Genomic DNA, 21104 nt, shown 5'->3' with positions numbered 1-21104 from the left:
GTAATGTAGGAGTTACTCCTCAGGGGACAAACAGACCAAATTCCAAGTGGGCTTCAGGGCAGGTGAAGGGAAAGAACTCTGGGAGTTGGGAGATGTGGATACTGGGCTTCCATTTCTATGAGATAAACTGTCTCTGTGACAGTTAACCATACGTAATTTTACCTTGAGTTCTGTGGCTTTGATGCGGAGTTGCATTTCAAAGTTTCATTCAAAAGCATCTACTAATCAACTGTCCAAGTGATGTACAGAAACATCACCATAGGCCACTGTTTCCTGAGCTTACCTGAGCACTAGATCAAGCAAAATCAATCCCTGCCTGCAGTAGAAACCTCTTGGAAGTGACCTATTGGAAGAAAGCTAAGAAAACTTCCCTGGAACTCTGGCATGTATGCTTCTTTTATAATTTTATAGGATTAATTTTAGGACGTTTGGAAGTTTGCATATTTCCCTGGATACCATCTATTTGCTCTCCAGCTTCTGCAACTAAGTTTGCAATTCTATATCGATATCAAGCTCTTAAGGCATGTAAAAATATAGCCATGAAGAAACAAAATTACCAGGATTTAGAGAAATCACTGATAAGGTTCTTTTTTTCCATTTGCTAAAATTTCTGCAAGTAAGCCTGTGGAGAGCTTAATGAGGGTCAATGGAAAAATCTCTTAAGAAAAGAAAAGAGGCATTTAAAATGTGCACTGTTTAGTTCTGGGGTCATAAAGTCTTGTTATCTCTCTCCATCAAGAGGTTGGTATTTGCCCTCTCTCTGCCCTCTTCAGCTGTCTTAAGTGAATAAAGGCCAGACAAGTTTATTTGAATATGATCTCCTCCCTTTTAAGCTAGTTTATTATTTTGAGACTTTAGTGGAATTCCCCAATTGTCTGGATAGTTTAAAGCTAATTAATGATTTAAATTTTAAAAAGTGGGGGGGGTGGTGGAATGCAAACTCAAAGGAATGCTGCAGGAATTCAAACCAGTTTTCAAGACAATGGTCCCCTGAAATGCAATTGAGATATGAGGTCCCATCTCTGGTCTCCCCTCCCTGCATCATATCATAGAGAAGTACTCTCCTTTGTGGAGTCAGAGGAGTTGATATCTGCTGCTGCCTGCTTTGGGGGCGCTGCATCCCTCCTTCCAGTCACTCAGCTGGTGCCTGCACTTGGAGCAAGCTGAATTTTCTCTGGCCTCAGTAGGATGATTTTTCAATATGCTCTTTATTACCTGCATAACCAGGAAGCCACTGGATTTGTGGACTTTGAAAAGCAAACTTTGTTTTTTGCTTCGTCAGGCACATAGCCTTATACACCTCAACTTGACTGCAGTTTCATAAATTATTGCAGGGAGCAGCTGCAAGCAGGATCCGGGGAGAATATGGCGGCTGCCCACATAAACGCACCAATTGCACACAAACATGTGTCCCTGGCAGAGCCGGTGAGCTCGGAAAACCTAAGGCCTGCTGAAGGAGGGCTTTGTGTCTGCACAAAAGTCCAGTTACCTCTGGTTTGAAAAAGGCAAGAGAAGCAAACAAAACCTAGAGCCAGCCCTGAAACCTCCCGTGAAGCTTCAGCTCTGTGATCCTGACTCAGTTTACCTTGAAAGGCAGAAAATGGCAACCGGACCAGTTCCCTGATACTTAGGGGAGATTTAATTGCTATGCTTAATCTCAGCCTGAGTTCATTGTGCCACTGATTTCTGAGAAGTCTGAAACAGTTTTCTGAGGTTAGCAAGGGAAACATCCATCTTCAAATGTGCTGGTTCCTTCTGCTTCTGTTGTATATCCTTCACCGCAGGGCCACAGTTATTTTTCAGAGAATGCCTCGTCTTCCTGGGTCTTTTTATGCATTTCATATGAAACATAATATTTATAGGTAGGCATGAACTCTAAAAGCTTTAAATAGCTTCTAATATCCAGGGCATTTCTTCTAACTCTCTTAAAGAGAAAATTTGTCTTTACGTACCTCAGGCTTGCATTGCTGCAGTGATTATCAAATATTCCTCATTACAGCCCTGAGATTCTAAGCTGCCTGGGGGGAATGCTGGGTTTGTGGTAAGGTGGGCCAGACAGGGTTCCTATGCTCTACTCTCTGTAAAAGAGAGCAAGCAGTTCCATATGAAATATTTATCATCTTTATGTGCAGATTTTTCTCATAAGATTTCATGTTATTAAAGGATTCCACTGCCAAAATGTTTAAAAACTACTGCTCTAGTTATTCCCAGTCTAGCTCAGGTCTTCCTTTGCAGTGAGTCGTGAATCCCTTTTTGCTTACCTTCATGAATTCCACCAAACACATGGAGCTTGGGTCGGACTCGCCTCTGGACAGTGTTTAACAGCTCTACGCAGCCCACCCTTTGAAGCTCCTTTGGAACCCAGTCTCGAAAACCTAAGGGTGAAATGCAATCAATACTCTTAATTTTCTCTCTTCAGGTAAGGTTTCATTTAGACTTTCAGGAAGCCATAACTCACAGAAGGATTATTACATTATCTGTAATCCCAGCCTCTCCATTAAAGCTCACAATGGCTTTTAAGAAACTTTTCACTCATCGCTTTGTCTTCTTTAGGTTCTTGATTTTTTTTTCCCATTCCCCCCCCTCCCCGTTAATTAACATTTTTTTTCCTGTAAGGAATTTGATTTATTCAGCCATGGGTTTCAAATCTTCTTCATGGGGCTCAAATGACATTTTATTCCCGGCAGCCCCATAATATCTCTTTCTCCCTCGATTCAGTTACTTTCTTTTTAAAATTTTATCTTTATTATAGTTTCTGAGAGCAGTTTACTTACAAAATGGTTCAGAGACAGAATAGAGAGGGACTATCTGTGAACTGGACACAAGATCCCTTGCTCTCTTTGAAGACATCAGCTCTTAACCCTTGGTTGGTTCCCGTGACCAGTGCTTTGGAATGCCCATTGCTTCTCCACTCTACGGCAACAGGCAACAATATGACCTCATGGTGGCATCCAGCAAGTTGGGGCTAATTGACTACTTTTAAAGTAAAAGCCACTTAGTGCTACGCTTAATGCAGGAAATCTATAAAAACGGACATCAATTATAGCAAAAGTCAGCTATCTGGATGATTATGGTCTGAAATGAAATCTATACACCCCAGAAGGATGGAGCATGAGGAAGGCAGGTGGGATGAAAGGCTAAATCATAATCTGTGGGAATCCACTTTAATGGTTCCATTAGGTTATTTCTACTGTTTAGAAATGATTGGGCAGAAAGAGGCAGCTTTCTGCTTCCTTTGGTCAAACTACAGACATGAATATTTAGTGTCTCTGTAAAGACAGGTTAGCTGAGTGTGGGAAGTGACCAGAGAATCTGGGAAGAACATCAGATGAAAGTGGAGGTTCCTGATAAAAATCAAACCAGGATATTCAAAACTTTTTAACAAGAGGGGAAAATCCTAAATCCACAGTGACTGGCATATTATCTCATGGATGTGTTTTTCTTGAATGGTTCGATAAACTTTGTGAATTAACTTTTCAATTCAAAGTCACATTCTAAGTAATACATATAGTCCAGTAAGTGTTTCTATACTGAAGATGCCCAAAGCCCTGACAATAAATAGCCAAAGGAACATCATGACCGAATCCAATCAGATTAGGCTGCTCAGGCAGATGGATAAAGTTGGATGGGATAGCAGCTCTGTAAGGTTGGTTACTCAGGTACCTTGACTAGGTAACGAACACTGATAAGAGTATTTAGCTAGCAAATTAACAATTTAGCAAGTGTAAGTGGTTGTCAAATGGAAAATTAATTGATTATGGCTTGATAAAGGCTGTCACCAAGTAAAACCTTTGAAAACATGGTTGGGGTAATATGGAGAAGGGATATGCTTGAGGACAGTGATTCCGCCTGTAACACTTCCATGTCTGCAACTGGCTCCTCTTCCCTCGCTTCTCCATCATTGAAATGAGCCACCATGGCCTATGTTCTCGTCCTCCCTTTCCCTCTTTGCAAACTATGGAATGCTCCCCTCCTAAAGGAAAGATAGCAGCACCAAATGGCTTGGAGGAGATCTACAAAGATCAAATTTGCATTGGGGATGAATATGAGAAAGTTTTATATTTTAGGCTGACAGAAGAGGGAGGGGACATAGATAACAATCCCACACCAAGAATTGTCGTGAGGATCATTTATATTCGCATGACTCCCCGCTCTCAAAACAAGATTATCAAGAAAACTCTTTTAGTACTGTACAATCAAAAATAGATAACAAGAGTAGATTTCCTGTCATGTTTCTTTTACCACAATAATAATAATGATTAAAAAGACACCCCCACCCCCATTTAAAGTGAAACATCTGAGTTTTCTGAGTGCACTTTAGATGGACAACAGGGTCCTTGCTCAAGGGGTACTGAGTAGATGGGGGACCAGGTGGTAGGTCCTGGTTGAAAAATATTCTATGGCTAAGTCAAACCATAACAAGCTCATGAATAGTTAAGGATAATTATATAAAACAATAATCATCTTCTGTCCCATAATCTGGGTCCCTAGGGGATGGCTTTGAAGCACACAGACAATATAAACCTGGCTGCAGCCCCAAGGTGCCTATAGAATGAGTATCCTTAAGTAACTTTCAACATAAGTCCTCACTGAACACTTTAACTTAAAAAAAAAAAAAGTCTTTTCTCATATAATCAGCTCAAATGTTCAACTTTAAAGATCCCCCAGGTTCCAGCATTATGTGGAAAAGTAAAATGAGCTCCTTTGAACAAAAGTTTCCATCATTTCATTGCCATTCAAAAGCCCTGCGATTGGTAGGTCCATGTCTTCTTTCCGTTCCCCACTCCCCCTTAACTCCAAAGTGAATACAGTTCTTAAAATAAATTATCAAGCTCAAAAGACTGTGGGGCTCCATACTCATTTGATTTTTCCCTGACTCGACTAAATCAAAAAATTTAATTTCACGAACACCTGTAAGCCTTGCAGAACTGCTGAGTTTAATTATCATACTGGGTTTCTTTAAAGACACTGACTTTTTCTTTTTGTATTCACGGTTTTTTTTTTTTTTTTTTTTTTGAGGAAAATGATCATGTCCCTAAAGCATTATTCATTATGCTTGGGAAAAAAGTCATCTCCTATGACAAAAGGAGAACCTTTACTTTACTCACCTAGAGGAGGTCCATGTGTCATGAGGATGTCAATGCCCTCAGGGATGAGGTTCCACTTGTCCAGTAGAGACTGACCTCTGGGTAGGTTAAAGCCCCATCCATTAAACCACGGAGTCCTTTGGGGGAGATAATGCACATGGTATCAGGCCAGCACAGCCACATCCCCATTCTACAACATTTCTCTTTCGCACACATTCCCCCACGGTTTGCATTGCTCTCTTTTCTCTTTTTGATGGTTGGCCCTGGCAGCAGGATGCTTTTTTGTTGACTGCTTCAAAACCAATCCATTTGAAAGCAAGCGTGGAGCCTACGAATTGTTCCACTAGAAAGGGGCACAGGAGCCTTTACAGTGGAGACTTTCCCAGCAGGCCTCTATCAAAATCTTGACAATGCTTTGTCTTCCCCCAAATCTCAGTGCTTCCTAAGATACCCGGCCCTGATCCAAAGCATTTTCCAGCTTTCCTGTAGTGCCTCAGAGCTAAGAAATTCCGTCAGTACTCCTTGACCCTCCCCATCACTATAGAAGTACTTCACCAGAAAGATTCTTACGAAAGTCTTCCGAGAAAAAGGACAAGGGATTTGAGGCAAATTCTGTGTCCACTGAGATGTCAAGAATACTCAGGACTGAAACTGCTGAAAAAAAAATATGGGGACATTCCAAAGTAAAAAAAAAAAAAAAAAAAAAAAAGGTCACAGTGAACAAAAGACAAATAAGGAACTGGGGAACAAACCTGACTAAATTACACTGTTATACTGTGTGCACGTACAAATATGTCACAACAAATTCCACTGTTCTGTATAATTCTAAGGCATAAGAAAAAAGCGAGTGAGGAATTTTCTTCCTGCCACCAAAGGGAAGATTTGGGGACATCACTGGTCACTCTGGAATCCACTCCCCTGATAGTGATTGTGAGCTCTATATTGGAACTTCTGCTTCAGGAATGAGTTTTTCAACAGGGAATAGGATGAGAGTCTCTGTCCATCTGATGAATGTTCTAATTAGGGCCGAGAATGTCTCATTTATAAATGTGCCATTTATAATTATGGGAGAATGATCATTTTTTTCTTCTCTATGAAGACTATAACATTAGTATAATGCAGTTCCTAGTACTGTCCTATTCCCAAATGTCTACATATAACCAGTATCTTTTTGACACAAGTTTCTTGTTTTGTAGGGGAATTCCCATTTGCTAGGGCATGCATTTAAAAGACACTCTTCTGGCTAAGCCAAACTTCCTCTTTTGGCTAAACCTGCCCTTCCATGCCTACTGAAAGAGGTGACCTAAAGGGCTAAGGGAAATATTAAAGATCTTCCCTGTCCATGTGCTTGGTGTGACCTTCGTGTGTCCTTGATGGAACATCTGAAGCATGCTGACTTCTGCTGGGTTTGGCTCACTCAGGAGAACTCAGACTCACTGGCTTATCTCAAGGCCATCAGTCCCTCCCCGGGGGATCTGGCCTGTCCTAGGGGGATGAAGTGTCCTTGAGGGGACCACAGGTCATGCAGGTTGTTAGAAGGAACTTTCTTTGTTCTCACTTTATTTAAGGAGCCCCACAGAGAATAAGACTTTGGAGTCTCACCAAGGAGAGGACACTCTGCCTGGGACTCCTCAGTGGGGACCCTGCAAAGCTGCCTTGGGAATCCCCAGCTACATGACTTCAGATGCTGGTGTTTCCCTGATCTGGTGATGTGTTTTCTTTTCTTTCTCTCTTACCTATCACTTTTGCTTTTGTTCTTGCTTCCATTTTATTCCTAGCTTGTATAAAGAGAGTGCTATTGTCTATCAGATCTGACTTGCCAAATTCAGCAGCTACACACATACCTAAGGCTTCAGTGTTACACAACCCTAACCTGGCTCTTCTCAGCTAATTGAACAGCTCGTGTCCTCTCATGTAAAGACAATCATTGGCCAGATTAATGGAATTCTCTCAAGAATCTGGATTCACAAACAGTGGCCGAGAATTCATCTGGTGATGGACATATGCAGCTGAGGCCAGAGACAGAAGGTCAGCTACAGGAAGTTATGTCAAAATCTACATTACAGGTGAGAACCTCCATTCCTGCAGAGACGGTGGAGAAAGTTCCAGAGAGAGGAGACTGTGTGGCCCCAGGTAGAGAGAGAAATCAAGAAAGTATCTGACTTATTTCCTAACTACTTTCCAAACCCCTGTGCCAATCGTGATGGTGACAGCTGTCCTTTATCGTGTCAAGGCACTATTCTAAGTATCTCATTTGTATTAACACATTTAAACCTTGCAACAAACTCCGGGTGGGTACCTTTATTATAGATGAGAAAACTGAGGCACAGAGAGGTCAAGTAAATACAACCAATAACTTGGTTCCGAATCCCATACTCTTACCCATTACACAACTCCTCTTTTCTTATATATCACCTGAATTAACTTATTACGTGTCCTGGGTGAGCCTCTTCTAACTCTTTCAAGATTAAAAGTCTTGTGGCTTGGAGCCAAATAATATGCCAACTTCATGGTTCTGAAGTCCAGCAATAACATGGTGGAGTAGACACCCGCTGTTTCTATAGACTGAGATCTTTTCTCCTTCTTTTGGTGACAACATCTGAATTTCCTTTGGGAACCACCTCCTCCCTAACTCAGTACATGAGCTTCTGGCAAGGCTGACTCCATTCCTGCCCTTAGAGATGAAGCAAGTATTGTATCTCTCTAAACATAATTTGTTTAGGGATGTACATGTGACCTAAGCTGGGTCAATGAGAGTCATCCTCAGCGTTTTATTGGTGCTAAGAAAAAAAAAAAAATCCTGGTTTCTTCTCTGACATCTTCAGTCTCAAGAACTATGTAAGCCTGGAACTGCCCGGGAGCTGTCTTAGCCTTTGCTTGAGAATCAAAGCCAAGAAAGAGAGGACTCTGATGACCTGGCTGGACATATGGATCTAGCTATGTCGGATGATGCCACTGGAACTTTCCCAAGTACCCGAGACAATAAAATCCTTTCCTTTTTATTAGCTTGTGTTAGATCTTATTTCTTGCAACTGAAAGAGTCTTACTACATATACTTATTGTATGTGGTATGAAAGTGGTAGGCCATAGTTTCTCTTACCCTAACAAAGAGGTCCATTTGTGACCCCTGGAACCTGTGAATATATTACCATACATGGCAAAGGGGAATTTAGCTGACCTTAAAATAGACAGATTACCTTGGAGTATTTAGTATATTCAGTTGGCTTTGATGTTATTTTATTTGAGTGAGGGTTGAGCCCACAAAGGTGCCTAATAGTGGAACAGGGAGGGCAGAAGAGATCAGAGTGAAGCAATGTGACAAGATTCAACCCACGCCTCCAGAAAGGAACACGACCCTGTCAACGCCTGGATTTTTGTCCAGTCAGAACAGCACCAGATTGCTGACTGTCACTTTTTCTAAGGTAAATATGTGTTCTGTGAAGCTACTGCGTTTCAGTTGATTTGTTACAGTGGAAACAGAAATGAATACAGTCAGTGCCTACCACGTTTCTGAGGCTATCCTGTACAGGGGCTGTGAGTGGCACTGCCCCCCCGCCTTGGCACATGCTCAATCCACGCAGTCCATCCACAGCCGCCTGCTGTGTTCCACTACCTGCACTGCTCCTGGAATCCTTAGAAAGCAATGCTCCTTTTGGAATCCCGGCCTCCTGGGGCAGCCCCAGCCTCACAGGCCTGAGGAGATTGCCAGGAGACCCTTTCAGAACTGCATTCATCTTGCTCGCTCCAGTCTTCTAGCACTTCCTGCCTTCAGCTTCTCAAACATTTTCATTAGAGTCTAAAATACAGCTTTCTCAGTTTGGATGCCCATCCTCCAATTTACAGTGACTCCCTTCCAAGATTTGTCTTAAAAGTAAAAGCAAAACAAAACAGAATAACAACTTCAGAACCTAATGAAAATCCAGTAAGCATTTTGGCAGGGGAAAGACAGAGAGAAAAATAAGCAAAAACATCTGCTTTTCTAAATTTTGAAAAACAAGCTTCTGGGACTATGGTTCTTATTTGGATGGCAAATAAAGACGTGTTTGAAAGCACACCCAAGTTGTCGCTGCAAAGAGGGGCTCTGATGTTATTTTATTTGAGTGGGGGTTGAACCCAGGTGTGCTATACCACAGAGCCACATCCCTAGCCCTTTTTATTTTTTATTTTCAGACAGGGTCTTGCCAAGTTGCTGAGGGCCTCGCTGAGTTGTTCAGGCTGGCCCCAAACTTCTGATCCTCTCGCCTCAGCCTCCTAAGTTGCTGGGATTTTAGGAGTGCACCACTGTGCCCAATGTAGGGCTTTGATTTTGCCGAAGACAGGCAGCTCTAGGGTCCCAGGACAGGAGGTCCTTCCAGAGTCAAAATACAAACTTTTTTTTTTCCCCCCCAAGTTTTCCCTTGTAGAATTTTCTCTCAGAAGTCCATAGTCAAATTCCCCCAGAAGATGTTCAGTTTTATAAGTTCTCAGTAAAAGATTAAGACAAACTTGTGTTTTATAGATAAGCCAAATTTCACTTTGTTAATGTTAACCCTTGTGGCAAAATCCAGACGTTTCTGAGTTCAGGATCACATTTTAAAATGTCTGTTTTTTATTTCAACTCAAACTTGTATATGTTTGAGAGTGAGAGTAGTTAAGTTATAGGAAAAGGAACATGTATCAAGTCCCTGGTATGCTTTACACAGAGATTTTACATAGACTATTGAATTCAGTTCCTCATCACAATCCTTAAGCCATGTTTTATCACTCTATGTTTAGATAAAAACCTAAAATCAGTGATACCATGTAACTTGTCCAGTGAGTAAGATCTGAACCCAGACCTGCTGTTTACAAAGCCTATTCTTGTCTTGCACAAAGCCAACAAGAATCTTTTAACCCAATGTCACTTTGGCTCTTAATATATAAAGTAAAAACATGGCTGTTCTATAGTCTCCTAGGCTGATTACTGTACAATTCCACAAGGTGCCATGGGATTGTACAACCAAAGTAGCCTTAAATAAAAACAGTGTGCCAGGCCTGTCTGGGGTGTGGGGGCTTAATATTTACATAGAGGTAAGTCTTTTCATAGAGAGTGGCACTAGGAAAAGCAGCCCAGTGATGGGTTCCAGAATGATCCCACATTGATTTAATAAATGGGGCATACAGAAGTGGAAAGACCTTTATTCTCATTCTGGTCTCATTTCATGAACCCACTTGCACCTTAGATGAGAGAAAGACTTTCTTTGGGCTAGTTTCCTCATCGGAGAAATGAACAAATCGGTGGCCTCAATTATGGGATTTCAAGATTGCCTTTAGGTTGTGCAAATCTTATGAGAAGCCCAATATGCAAATCAGGGAAAAGGAGAGGCCCTGGTGCTGGGGATGGGAGGAAGGAACTCAGAGCCTGCTCATTCAACCCCGCCCTCGTACCGTACCCTCCCCCTCCCAGGCCCAACATATGCCTCTTGACCAGAGAAGCTGGCCAAACCTGGAACTTGATGATCTTTCTATGATCTCAAAATTCTAACTTTTTTTCTTCTGTGCAGATGATCGGGGTTGTGAGCAAGGACTGTGGATTGCTCTCAGTGAATTACCCAAATTGCCTGAGAGGGACCGAGTCCAGTGAGGGAGAAATATCTGAACAGAGCAGAGACTGAATGTGTCGGCGTCAATGAATAATGCTTTATCCAGTTCAGTTTCAACCTGAAACATGAAACCCCAGCAGAGAGCCCATCAGGGGTTCACTGGAAAATATGTGCACCGCCAACCTCCAGAGCCCCACAATGGGTTTTGTTCTGTAGCAATGGGGGGTGAGGGGGGAAAAGGAGGGGAGAGGAATCCAAGGGAACAATGTCTATTGCCTGGGCCAAGCACTTAATAATTAGCTGTGACTAACAAACACCACATGGGAACCAACTTGTAAGAAAATGTCCCACAAAAGCACCTTATTGCCAGTGGGCCAATCTGAGCCTGCAGCCCAGCCCCTCCTACGGAGGAGGGATGAAAAAACCCTAGAAAGAAGGGGAGCAGCTCCATCTGCCCGGAGTCACTGGACTCAGCGACTCTGAGAGATGCAAGCTGGGGATGCTTTCAAGGTACCCGCCCCCTGGCTCTTGAAATCATAGGCACTTGGCCTCTGGAATTCCAAGGGCTGGGGCTAAGGGAGTTAACACAGGCAGAACTTGTTCTAAATAATGCCAATACAAAACAGGTTTTTTATATGGAAGCAAGTTGAAATGAAATCTCTGCAAAGGTCATCTGTGTTTGCAGTACACAGTACGTAGTGCAGGGAGAGGAGAGCCGTCAGGCCATAAATCCAGGGAGGCTTGGACAGGCGAACGGTTGTTTACTCCTCCACAAACTTCAGAGGGGACTGGCCATGGCCTGGGAAAGCAGATTAGGAAGTAAGACACTGGTGCTTGCTGTGCTCAGGTGTGCTACTCGGGTTCCCAAGCTTGGTGCTGGTCAGTGTGCACAAATTTTTGATGGTGAGACAGGTCCTGCCTGGGCTGTCTGTACCACAAAGATTGGACTTCTTGGTAATATAGTCTCCTGGGTGCCTCTTGCAGGGATTAAGGCTTGGAAGCCCTGGGGCAGCTCCACTGGGGTTCTGCACAGTAGCTATGAAGGGTCAAGTCAAGGGCTCCCATAACATCCGGACTTAGGACCTAACAGGCTAGCTGTGCCACTTAGAGCAATGAGAATCTGGAGGCTCTATAAAAGTTAGCCATTCTTACTTTAGAGACCAAGGTTAAGAGCTTGGATTATGGAGCCAAACAGACCCATGTTCAAGTTCCAGACCTGCTGATTACGGACTTCTCTGAACTTCAGTTTCCTTGTCTTAAAAAAAGAAAAGGACAGAAAAAGAAATAAAAAGAAACCACTAATGATCAGAATTTTTCCTATGTTTAAAGAAATTAACATTCAGAACTTTTGGCAGAGTACTGACTAGGAGTGTTAATGTACAACTTTTTAATTTGTATATGATATAGGTTAGCAAGGTACATGTGCATGCATACACACACACACGAACACGCACACGCACACACAGTTGTTCATGTTTTTATTTCTTGAATTTTCCATGCAGGGACTCATCAAACTATAGACCCTCCAGCTGCAGGATTTTTTTAAAAAATTGCCAATGAACAGGCAGGTATTACTGGATGGCTGGACCGAGCCTGATTTCTTCTGGCTGATGACTTATTAAAAGGCACTTCCTCAGTTCACTTTTGAGTGGAAGTTTTCCAGACAGGCACTGGCTCATTCAGCCTCTCGTCCGCTCAGTGGCGCATAGACAATCCCGCGGAACACCAGAGCACAGGGCAAAGCGGTTAGTCAAGGCTGCTTAGCCGGCTGGTACAGGTGGTTAGATTCTGACAAGATCTTAAATTGGGGAAGTTCAAGAAGAGGTTATTTTGGGTCTCCGGAATATTTATAATAGGAGGCTCAGAGAGGTTCGCTGGAGAAATTGACAAGCTACTAATTAATGCTCTCACTGCTGCCTGGCACCTCCATTAAGCAAAACTCAGAAACCGGGAGCCAATTTTCACATACACTTTCTCTCCTACATCCTGGCCCTTCAAGAATGGCATCCTTCTTCACGCCTGGCACTCCCAGCCACCATCGGCCCCTCTCCGACTGCACATCACACGGGGTCCAGGAGAACTAATTTAACCACCGCTGGTTAAAATCGTCCCGCACTTCACAGAGCCTTTCACATGCCATGAAGCTGTCATGATAATTCTTGATCTCTAGCTCACCTGACAGCTCAGCCCTCCCTTGACTGCAAAGCTTCCCCGTCAGTTAGAAACAGCAGTTTCCTTGGCACCAGATGTGTCATCCTGAATATCCAGATGAAAGGCAGACGCCTGCCCCTCCCTCCTTCTTCCCTCCCTCCCTCCCTCCCTCCCTTGTTTTCCCTTCTTAGCTCTGGATTTGAAGAAGCCAGCCTTCTCCCTCCACCTGTACCCAAGTCTCTCCCCTTGGCAGCCTGCAAGTTACTCCTCCATGCAATTAAAAGGATGTCTTGCATTAGCCCACAGAGCAACTTCACACCTCGAGCATCAAGGAGACACATGCACCAATTGACATCACCAGGAGAGGGAGGGAAAATGTAACTCCCGGGCAGGATTTCCACCCCACCCAGCTGCCTGGGAAGCCTGTCTCACCACAGCAGCACTCAGCTGCCCCCCAAGGCAGTGCTGCCTCCCTCTCACCAGCTGTCTTGTCCCATCTCACCACTAGGACTTGGGAGCCTGGTCTTCTGCTATGAGGTCCTTGGGATGCAGTGAGATGCGGTTTTGATAAAGGGCAGGCCTGGGTGGCTAATGGGGTCTGTGTGCTGTGGACAGGAAAGGAAAAGATGGCACCTGAGATGATTCCCATGAGCCTCGTGAGCTACACACAGGGTTTCCCAAACCAAGGGAACACACACTGCAGTGTTTACGAACAGGCCAACTTTGTCCCCCCTCTTGTAACTAATAAGGAATAAGTGTGAGAATTAAGTCTCTGTTGCCCATTTTCCTTGCTCTGCTGCAGAGGAGGTGGTATGAGCAGAGCTTGCTTTAGGAACCAAGAAAGAACAAAGGGCATCGTGACCTGTTTTCAAACATGGCGCTGCTCTGAATTGTTAGAAAAAAATGTCATAGTATCTGCCCAGCCCCCTCAGGCATACTGGCCTTTGATCTTGTAAACAAATTCATAGAAGAAAGAGGAATCTTTTCAATCTATTTCCTTCCCTATGACTGGGTGAAAGACTGTGCCCATCCATCACTCTGAGAGCCTAACAGGGCCAAGGAAGGATCATGGCAGGACTTGTACTAAAGTCTAGGCAACCTCAGTTAGAACAAGGGTGGGCCCTGTTCAGACCTGGGACTCTGACAAGGAAGTGGGAAGAAGGCCCTGGACGGAGCAGCCCCAATGGGACTTGTGTTGAAATCTGACCCCAGATAGGGAAGATTCTTCAAACAGGGACCTGACAACATCCATCCTCCAGATTTGAAAGAGAAGGGGAGGGTGACTAGATGAAGAGCAGTAAAGAAAAGCAACAGTCATTGTGGTGAAATATACATAATATAAAAATGATCATTTTAACCACTTTAAGTGTATAATTCAGTTGCATTAAGTACATTCACCATGGTGTGCAACCATCACCACTATCCATCTCCAAGTTACTTCAGCACCCCAAATAGAAATTCAGCACCCATTAAACCACAACGCCCCATTCGGATTTCCCCAGGCCCTGGTAACCATTATGTTACTCTCTGTCTCTATGACTTTGACTATTCTTGGTACCTCACATAAGTGGGGTCAGACAATTGTCTTTTTGTGTCCAGCTTACTTCACTTAGCATATTTTCAAGGCCACACTGTATCATGTATCAGCAATTCACTCCTTTTTGTGGCTGAATAATATTCTGTTGTATTGGTATGCAGCATTCATTTTTTTTTCATCTAAGGTTTTGAATGCTCAGTAGTGTCAGGTGCTAAACTTGGCCACAGGGAGACCCACGGTAATAAGCTCCAGTCCCTTTCTCTGTGAAGTGCACGCTTGCTGGGTTGAAAGCCCAGTGAGGATAGGTTCAGTGAAGAATTTCCGGGGCATCTACTTATTCAACAGACTTCAGTTGGATCCCTGTTCAGAGCCAGGTTCTGGAAAGACAGGCATTAGAAATACCAATTTCAATCCAGTTTTTACAACCAACCTACAGCTCGCTGTTTCATAGGTAATGCTGCCCTGGTCAGAAGTCTTTAAACTCTGGCCTTCATTTCTAAGCAGCTTAATTTCAGAGGGATATCAGAATGATCTAAGAAATAATCTAGCAGTTCCAAGTCAACTGGCCCCTAGCCAAGAGGTGAGGTGGATCAGGACTGTGGTGGGGAGGTCTCCGTTCCTTTCCTCCTGTGTGCTCCCTAATAAGGTTCTGCAATCAAAATCAGGGCCACAATGCACAAGAACCACACCCTGCTAGAGAAGGAGGCTGTGAGGGCAGCACAGGTCACATGCCTGGCTGGCTGTAAAGCATAGGACCAACAGGACAAGAGAGGAGGCAGGAAGACAGTCAAGTACTTGGGAACTGGGCAGAGAACATCTGTGCCTCCCCTTCGTCCTTTCTTACCAGGGGACATGTCTCTGGAACCAAGCAGATAGAGAATGCTTATATAACTTGGGTTTCCCAAAAGAGTAATAAGAAAAAGAGGAAAGGTGAGTTTTCAGGATTAGCTGAATTTTGTCTTGTTACATGGAAAAATCTCAAGATCTGATTTTAAGGGATAGAGACAAACTATCCTTCCACATAGAGGGTAGTGCATTTACTATGTTTGGTTTAGTTTAGAATGTGTTTGTGTGTGCATAATATATTAATGCCACTAATGCTGGTTTCTTCTGCATACTATGGACTATTTGGGGGTACCACAGGGACATGGCTGGAGAGAATTTTGCTGGTAACAAATAATGTCTCTCAAAAAGTAGACCCAAAGAGAATAATTTATAAGTAGACAATAAAATCATAAAATATAAAAAGGTAGACTGGAAGTTCAGTGATCTCAGTCTGGTTCATCACAATGTTCCCAGCCCCCAGCATGAACAGATGCATAAGTATTTATCAACTGAACGGAGATAAGAACAAGTGTTCATGAAGAGCTACAAACTGCATAAGGAAAAATGTATACACCTTGATGTTCAGTAGAAAAGCCAAGTATTTTCTTCCCTAGTATTATCTTCAGTGTCAATTCAAGTATGTAAAAAGATGCTTAGAAAATAAAAAGAAACAAACCAATATGCTAAATAGTTATCTTGGGGAGAAGAGTTATGGACTTTTTTCCCCTCCCCCTTTCTATTATTTCTTACTTTCTAAAGTAATGACCATATATCATTTAGAGAAAAAAACAGTGTAAAAATCATCATATTATTAAATGTACGTGGAGTGTGGATGGAAGAATTTGGAGAACTGAATATCTACATAGACTCTACTATTGGCAGTTACTATAGGGGTTGGAAAAATTGGTGGATTTGGGAGACTTTTGCTCAGAACACCAATATAGGGTCTGCCTTCTTTTTCTCTACTCACTATTTTCATTGGTGGGATCAGAAAGGCATCTTTGACAGCAGAAGTCATTTATTCATTCAAGTACTTCAATACATATTTACTGAGCATCTATTTAATGACAGAAACCACTTTGTTGGGTGAACATCTTACATCCGACTGAGTATGAACTACAAATTGTTCTCAAATTTATTAGTTCACAATAACTGATACTACAAATTGTTCTCAAATTTATTAGTTCACAATAACTCTGGGAGGGTATTAATTAATACCTTGCTCATCTGAGAGCTTACTTGGACAAGATATTAATTATTTTATAGAAAATAAGGTACAGAAATAGAAATTATAGTGACTTGTCTAAGATTACCTATTCTAATGTAGCATGAGCAGAACTCTGTAGCACAAAGTATGGTTAACCTCATAAGCAGTGTTTAGAGTTAGATATGGGTTCAAATTTGTGCTTTCTACTCAGAAAAATGGCATTGGGCAAGTTCATCCATGTGATCTCAGTTTTCAAATCTATAAAATATGGAGATAATAATAATAGTGACCATACAGGTTTATCACGAGCACTAACTGTGATAATATATGCAATGCATTTAGCAGACAGTCTGGCCTATATCAGGAATCAAATGGTAGCTCTTGTCATCATCTTGATGAATGCTAACATAATTTTAAGGATTAACGCCACTAACCCCTTAGTTTTTGATTGGTAATTTATCTTCTTCATATAAACACAAAGTTTGCCTTCTCTCTACTTCTCAAGATTGAGGAGATACAACACAAAGCAATGGATGATGGCCTTAGACATGGGTGGAGCAGCTTTGGGTAATGACAAGTGACTTGGGAATTAGAAGACAAGGGTTCCACTGATGGCTATCCCTACTCACCTGCTGTGTAACCTTGAGCAAGGGTCCTCCCTGAATTCCCGTGTCAGGAGTTGTAAAACGGGGTTAATGATTCCTATGAAACCTGCAAGCCTGTCAAACAAATGCCTGTATAAAGCCAGTTCCAAGGGAAAGGAAAGCACCTTCTGATGAAGCGTATTCTAATTCCCAGGTCGCTGCGTGTCTGCCTGGCCTGTTTGTGCTATTTGAAAGCTCAGAGGAATTGGAGTAAGTGACAAGTGGGTCAGATGTAAGTTAAAGTGTTGGCCTCCATTTATGTACCATTTTGGCTCTAAACGACTAGTTTCGGTCCAGACTGATTTAGTAAATTGAGAAAACTGTGACTGCACACTGGCAGCACACTCCATCAGAGGAACGAGTGAACAGCCTAAGCTGCCCCTTCAATTCAGAGGTTAAGGCAAGCACACAGGCCCGGTGTCTCCCTCACGGAGTGCCAGCCAGCCATATATTATTAATTGGGCTCAGCAAACATTATGAGCACCTTCTACTGCAAAACTCTGGCAAGGCGCTCTGGGAAGATCTAAATACGATGCGAGGCAATGGCCCACCCTTCACCAACCTGCCATCTGGTTGGGATAACAAGATAGTCACAAGCAAAACTGTTCTCCCCTATCTCTGCCCATTAAAATTTTACTGTGCCCTCAAGGCCTAACTCGTAATTATAGTTTCCCCTAGAAGCTTCCCCCAGCCCCCTCAGCCTTTTGTTTAATCGTCATTTGTGGAGTTTATCATATTTTGCATTATCACTGGTGTGTGTGTGTGTGTGTGTGTGAGAGAGAGAGAGAGAGAGAGAGAGAGAGAGAGAGAGAGAGAGAGAGAGAGAGAGAGAGAGAGAATTTTCTCCTTTATTCTAACAAGCATTTGAGTCAAAGTCTTACTATGGTTATGTCTATCTTCCCCAATGGCCCGAGATCTGATGTTAAGAAAATATTCCTACCTTAGGCACATGTATGATTGCATGAATGTTGTGACTCTACTATTCTGCTCCATTTGTGTACAATGAACTGAAGAGCTTTCTGCTGTCATGCATAACTGACTAGAACTAATAAAAAAAGAAAATATTCCCAATAAAGGTCAGCTTAGAATAAGTGTGCAAGGAAGTGATCCAGATAATATATGTGACTGGAGATTATATTAGGGCAAGACAGGTTAATGTTGGTCTTTTAAAAAGCAAAAGATGTTTATAAATACCAGGCTTTATATATACATTATATATGTATATAAATATCACAAGACAGTCCTGTCCAATATGATAGCCACTCTGTGATGACTGAGCACCAGAGGTGGGGCTAGTTTTGACACATATGTACTATTAAGTGTGAAAGACACACCACTTTATAAAACAAAAAAGTGAAAATGTCCTAATAATTTTATAATGAATACATGGATAAATGTCCAAATGATAATATTTTAGATAACTGTGTCAAGTGAACTATATTATTGAAATGAATTTGACTCTTTTATTTTACTTTTTAATACAGATGACAAGAAATTTTAAATTACATACGTGGTTCATGTTATGTTTGTATTGGACAATGCTGTCACAGACCATATAAATGCTTACAAAACTATGATTTAGTAATCCCTGCTTACACATTATATACTAACAAAATAATCCAAAAGCAAACAGAAATTCTATGCAGATTTGTCTACTGCAAGTGCTATTTATAAGAGCAAAACAATGGAAACAATTGCATCCTGCGTTCTGCTTTAAAAAGGAATGGTTAAGAAAATCATTTGGGTGTGGTGGCACACTCCTGTAATCTCAGCTGCTTGGAAGGCTGAAACAGGAGGATGGCAAATTTGAGATCCTGTCTCAAAATAATAAATAAAATAAAAAGGGCTGGGTAGGTAGTTTGGAGGTGAAAAGAACACTCTGAGTTCTCACCCCAGCACAGTGGGGGAAAAAAACAGAATACCCATAAAATGTATACTATGCAAATATCACTTGTGAAGACTAGGTAGCAACACAGAAAATTCTTTAAAAAAATATTTAAAACCGGGCACGGTGACGCATGCCCATAATCCCAGCTTCTTGGGAGGCTGAGGAGGAGGATCATGAGTTTAAAGCCAGCCTCAGGAACTTAGTGAGGCACTAAGCAACTCAGTGAGATTTGTCTCTAAATAAAATACAAAGTAGGGCTGGGGATATGGCTCAGGGGTTGAGTGCCCCCGAGTTCAATCCCTGGTAACTTTCTCAATTTTTTTTTAAATTTTTTTCTTTGCAGTTATACAGGAAAGCATACATGGAGCATAATTTCCCATTCTTGTGGTTGTACTGATGTGACGTTACGCTGGTCATGTATTCATATATGAACACAGAAAAGTTATGTCCAATTCATTTTAAGGTCTTTCCCATTCCCATTCCTCCTTTCCCCCTACTCTGTCCTGTCCAATCCAGTGAATCGCCCCTCCTCTCAATCACCCAGTGCAGAAAATTCTTAAGACAAAATAGTGCTTGAAAAAAATCCACCCACAACATACACTGCACAAGGTGTGTGAGTCTACATGCGTTTGCATGTAGGCCTGTTCCTCATCTGTCATGCTTACTGAATCATTCCTACACACCAGGCTCTGTCCTAAGGGAAGATTAGAATATGAGGCGAAAGAGGATAGAGGCACAGCCAAGTAAAGGGACAAAAGTGAGTAAAATGGAAATGTACACAAGGTGAGATGGCCACCAGAAGGAGGTCATACTCAGCTGTCCCAGGCTAAGAAGTGCCTAGGGAAAGTGAAGGGAAATAAAAGCTATTCTTTTAGTTGTAGTGTGGTGGTGGTGGCGGGGGGGGGGGGGGGGGGGAGGAGGGGGGGGCGATGATACCAGTTTTTCCTTGGATCCCCAGCTTTCTTGGATTTTTACCATAAAAGGGCCGACTGGACGTGAACATGTGACTTCACGTTAAGCCTCTGGCACCAAGCAGGTGTTTGTGGTTGGCTCATGTCCGCTCCATGAGACAGGTAGCCCCTGAAGGGAGGCCCTGGAATCCTGCCTCGGGATGAGTGAGCTACTGCACTTCTGTAAGTGTGAACTTTGGCAAGTTCCTGCACTTCCAGAATCTCAGTTTCCCCATCTCTACTGGAAAAACTTATAATATCCACTTCATTAATACCTTGTCTAGAAAATTAAATAAAATAACCCACCAAAAGCTCCTGGCAGAGTGCATAATAAGCACTCCATAGAGTGGGTTTATTATTGTTATTATTAATGTATGGTTTAAGAAATAGCATGATACATTCTTGATCACAATGACCAAGCAGAGGGCCAGACCCACATGCTCCCTACACCCCTGCCTAGTTGCACTGGGCTACTTAACTTCAGTTTCTAGAATGTTTTATAACCATTGAATTTACTCCACCAAGGTTTTCTTTCCATTTTTTAATACTTTGAGAGATGATGAAATTATAAATGTTCTATATAATGTGATATTGGAATAACTTACCAATTCTTTGGTGTTTCTGACTTAGCAGCATAACTTTATAAAGTCAAACTGTACCCTCATTTCAAACGTGACTTTTTTTTTTTTTTTTTTAGGTGGTAATCATTTGGTTCCAATCTACTCATGAATATTAAGCATGATTTATCATTATCTGGGTAACCTCTCATCATGGCAAAAAGGGACCAAGTCAATTGCTTCCTTGTTTCTTCAAAAGATGCTGATGAATTTAAGAAAAACCGAAAGCAGGAACATTTCATTTTTCTGACACTCAGTTCTGCTCTCTCTCTCTCTAGGTAAGTTTGCATGAAAACAAACTCTTTGTTTTATAAATAGGACATTGTTTAAGGTTTTCTAGAGGTGTCTGATGAAAACAAAGAGGGCTATAGTTTACTTCTTTATAGCTTTCAAAACAAAAACAAAACAAAAACAGCAGAATTTAACTAAATGGGCTATCTTGTATTTTTTAAAAGATATCCTTATGTGAGTCAGTTCTGATTTCTTGAAATGAAATTCCCCAGAAATTAGTTTTCTATGTTTGCAGAAGTAATGATATCACAGTGTTTTTTTTTCTTTTGATCTTTTTCAAAAAATGTGCCCCAGAATGAATACTACATAGTGATGTAGTATTTTGCCATATAAAATATTTTTATAC

The 21104-nt window shown here is 42.0% G+C and overlaps 1 protein-coding gene across 9 annotated transcripts in view; it reads right to left on the bottom strand.

Moving 5' to 3' along the window:
• Mpped2 (metallophosphoesterase domain containing 2) overlaps positions 1–21104 on the bottom strand; it is a 172211-nt gene that overhangs the window by 1815 nt on the left and 149292 nt on the right. For all 9 annotated transcript variants that reach the window (XM_078046303.1, XM_005327456.5, XM_040284574.2 and 6 more), the window contains 2 exons: positions 5109–5224; positions 2262–2375 (listed from right to left, as the gene is read on the bottom strand). In XM_078046303.1, the coding sequence (XP_077902429.1) occupies positions 2262–2375; positions 5109–5224 (230 nt within the window). The remainder of the gene's footprint in view (positions 1–2261; positions 2376–5108; positions 5225–21104) is intronic.

Source organism: Ictidomys tridecemlineatus, chromosome 4 (assembly GCF_052094955.1).
Source record: "Ictidomys tridecemlineatus isolate mIctTri1 chromosome 4, mIctTri1.hap1, whole genome shotgun sequence".
Taxonomy (NCBI): Eukaryota; Metazoa; Chordata; class Mammalia; order Rodentia; family Sciuridae; genus Ictidomys; species Ictidomys tridecemlineatus.
Note: the sequence above shows the minus strand (reverse complement) of the source record. Positions and strands in the feature narration are given on the sequence as shown.